Consider the following 2,500-nt stretch of genomic DNA (forward strand, 5'->3'; position numbering starts at 1 on the left):
TGTACTCCTACTGACTAGGAGTATAGGCTGGCTTCGAAAAAATTTTTTTAATGAGGTTATGACTACAAGTTTTGTCTTGAGATAATCTACTAGATGATCATAGACAAGGGGTTCTCAATCCATGGAAATAATGAGTAAGATCTTTACAAGGAATACACTGGGTCTCATTCACCCAAGAACTGATTACAACGGTGATAATTCCTGACTTGAGTTTGGTTCAGAGATTAGAAAGGTTTAGTGGGACTCAGCTTCCTTGATTTCCTTACCAAGTATTGACTGATTCTCAGCAAACTTGCAAAAACGTCGCCTATTTCCGCTGTTAAGACTTTATGACTTTAGTTTGCAATGTCTTCATTCTTTGTGTTAGTTCAATGACTTTACATTCTTCAAGCAGGTCATTCATCATTAGGAGAAATAAAAAAAAATAATAAGAAGAATAACGTACATTACTTCCAAGTTAGCTTGTTTTATTCTAAAGTGTTGCTACAGCATATTTAATCCTGGCACATCCTGATATTGGCATTACTGTGTCATTGGGGAATAAGACTTTGAACTGCCTCCAATGCCTGCCTGCTAGCTCTTCATAACCTCAACCACATTCTAGCATAGGGTGTGACCGCTGAATCTGAGAGATGCATGGACACACTGATCCAATGTGGCAGCTAGATACGTGTGGCATTGTAACATTACAATATGGTTTCAAAGCTGATCATTTTGAAAAGAGGAAAGACAAAAGTTTGTGAAGAATTATATGAATATGTGTCAGGCTGATCAGGAAAATAAAGGACAATTAAAATGATTTTTAAAACATTACTTTTGCTAAAGAATACAAAATATCTATCTTTTGGAAATAAGAGTAAATACTGATACACATTATCTAATATCCAGCAAGAGCAATATTTTCATGTAAATCAACGTAAAAAAGCAAAAAAATTAAAAGGCAATAAAAAAACAAGGAAACTTTCCTTTTTTTACATAAAAACTTAAATTCCCTTTAGAGAACCATCAGATTATTTATAAAATTTTCAATTAAACATAAAATGTGCTCATGCCTTGCCTTTGCTGGTCACTGTTCCAAATGGAAATCACAAAAATTATTTTATATGATACATATGTAACTGTCAACCTTTTCTATCCTGTACTGAACAAAAAGAAAACAAAAATGTGGCTGCGATCCATTTCAATTTGTTTTACCATCTGCACCTTATTTAAACATGAGTAAAAATCACTAAATGTTCAATACAGAAATGAAAGTGATATTTTAATATTCAATAAAACTTACTTTATCATGTGTAAATTAAATGCACATTTATAAATACATATATATCATTCATACTGTCACATGGTTATAAACACAAAATCCTTAATACAAAAATAAGAGATATTCTTCACTGAAAGGCCCATTAAGCCGTCTGAACACTGGTCACTGCTGCTGCTTCGGCCACCTTTAATTCACCCTTCGCATTCTTCTTCTTCATCCTGACCTCCTGTAGTGGGTGTAGCAACAATGCCAATGCTCCAGGGTCCCAGTCTAACTTTTCTGAGCTCTGGATGCCGCCGCATGAAGGCCTGGAGCCATCCCGACGTCGGCTTGTTGTTGTTCTTAAATATGTTGAGGCCTCGCTCATTGAGGATCTGCTGCAGTGTGCTGGCTATGGTCTCCCATGACAGCAATTCCTCACTGGCACTCTTCTCCAGGATCCACGTCTTGATGGCCTCTTCTTCCTCCTGCACTAGTGCTGTCCCCCTGCCTGTCATTTTCTTCGCGAGTGGACATGGTGAATGGAGCTTGCTGGAGAGTGTGCTGCGTGGGATGCCATAGCGCTTGCTCACCTTTACCACCGAGGCATTCTTTTCCTGCATGTCACGGATGGCAGCTTCTAAGGAGGCTTGGGAGTAGGGTATCCTTTCTTTGCGTCCTCTGAGGGCTGATGTGGATGTGGTTCAGTTTAAGCACTTCTTTTCTTCTTAAAGAATGGTTATACTTGATATCATTATCATGACTGCCTATTTCATCAATATTGCTGTTACCTACAACTCTAATAAGGAACTGAATATGCAATAAAAGTTTGGAATTAATATGGTGAAAAATTTAAGGTAATTTCTTCCTCAACATTACTGTGGTACACAGAAAATCTATATCATATAGCCTATGAGAGTGTATGTGGGTGTGAATGTGTGAGCCCATTTGCATTTTTACGGGTGAGAGTGTACAAGTATAACAAGGTGTTTGTGTATGTATTTTTCTCTTGAAAATACTGTCTAATGAAAAAACAAGAAAAAACTCAATATATAGCGAACATGTGTAAATTCACTGTCTCAAACTGAAAATTAATTATCTAGTATTTACTCACACCAGACAAAAATGCCATACAACAAAGCACTATAATATCCCTCTACAATATACTACAATCAACCACGACCCCTAAACCAGAATCAGTCCTACAGCAGCTGCGACGCACCCACCTCTCATGCACCTGTGGACTGCGACATTTGTCAC

General features: G+C 37.4%; 1 protein-coding gene across 2 annotated transcripts in view; it reads right to left on the reverse strand.

The window, feature by feature from the left end:
• Positions 1-1,201: 1,201 nt before the first annotated feature.
• LOC113802209 (uncharacterized) overlaps positions 1,202-2,500 on the reverse strand; it is a 6,085-nt gene continuing 4,786 nt past the window's right edge. For both annotated transcript variants that reach the window (XM_027352743.2, XM_070117971.1), the window contains exons 2-3: positions 2,467-2,500; positions 1,202-1,928 (exon numbers count right to left, since the gene is read on the reverse strand). The exon at positions 2,467-2,500 is cut by the window's right edge. In XM_027352743.2, the coding sequence (XP_027208544.2) occupies positions 1,453-1,928; positions 2,467-2,500 (510 nt within the window). In that variant the 3' untranslated portion in view covers positions 1,202-1,452. The remainder of the gene's footprint in view (positions 1,929-2,466) is intronic.

The sequence above is a fragment of the Penaeus vannamei genome, chromosome 41 (assembly GCF_042767895.1).
Source record: "Penaeus vannamei isolate JL-2024 chromosome 41, ASM4276789v1, whole genome shotgun sequence".
Classification (NCBI taxonomy): domain Eukaryota; kingdom Metazoa; phylum Arthropoda; class Malacostraca; order Decapoda; family Penaeidae; genus Penaeus; species Penaeus vannamei.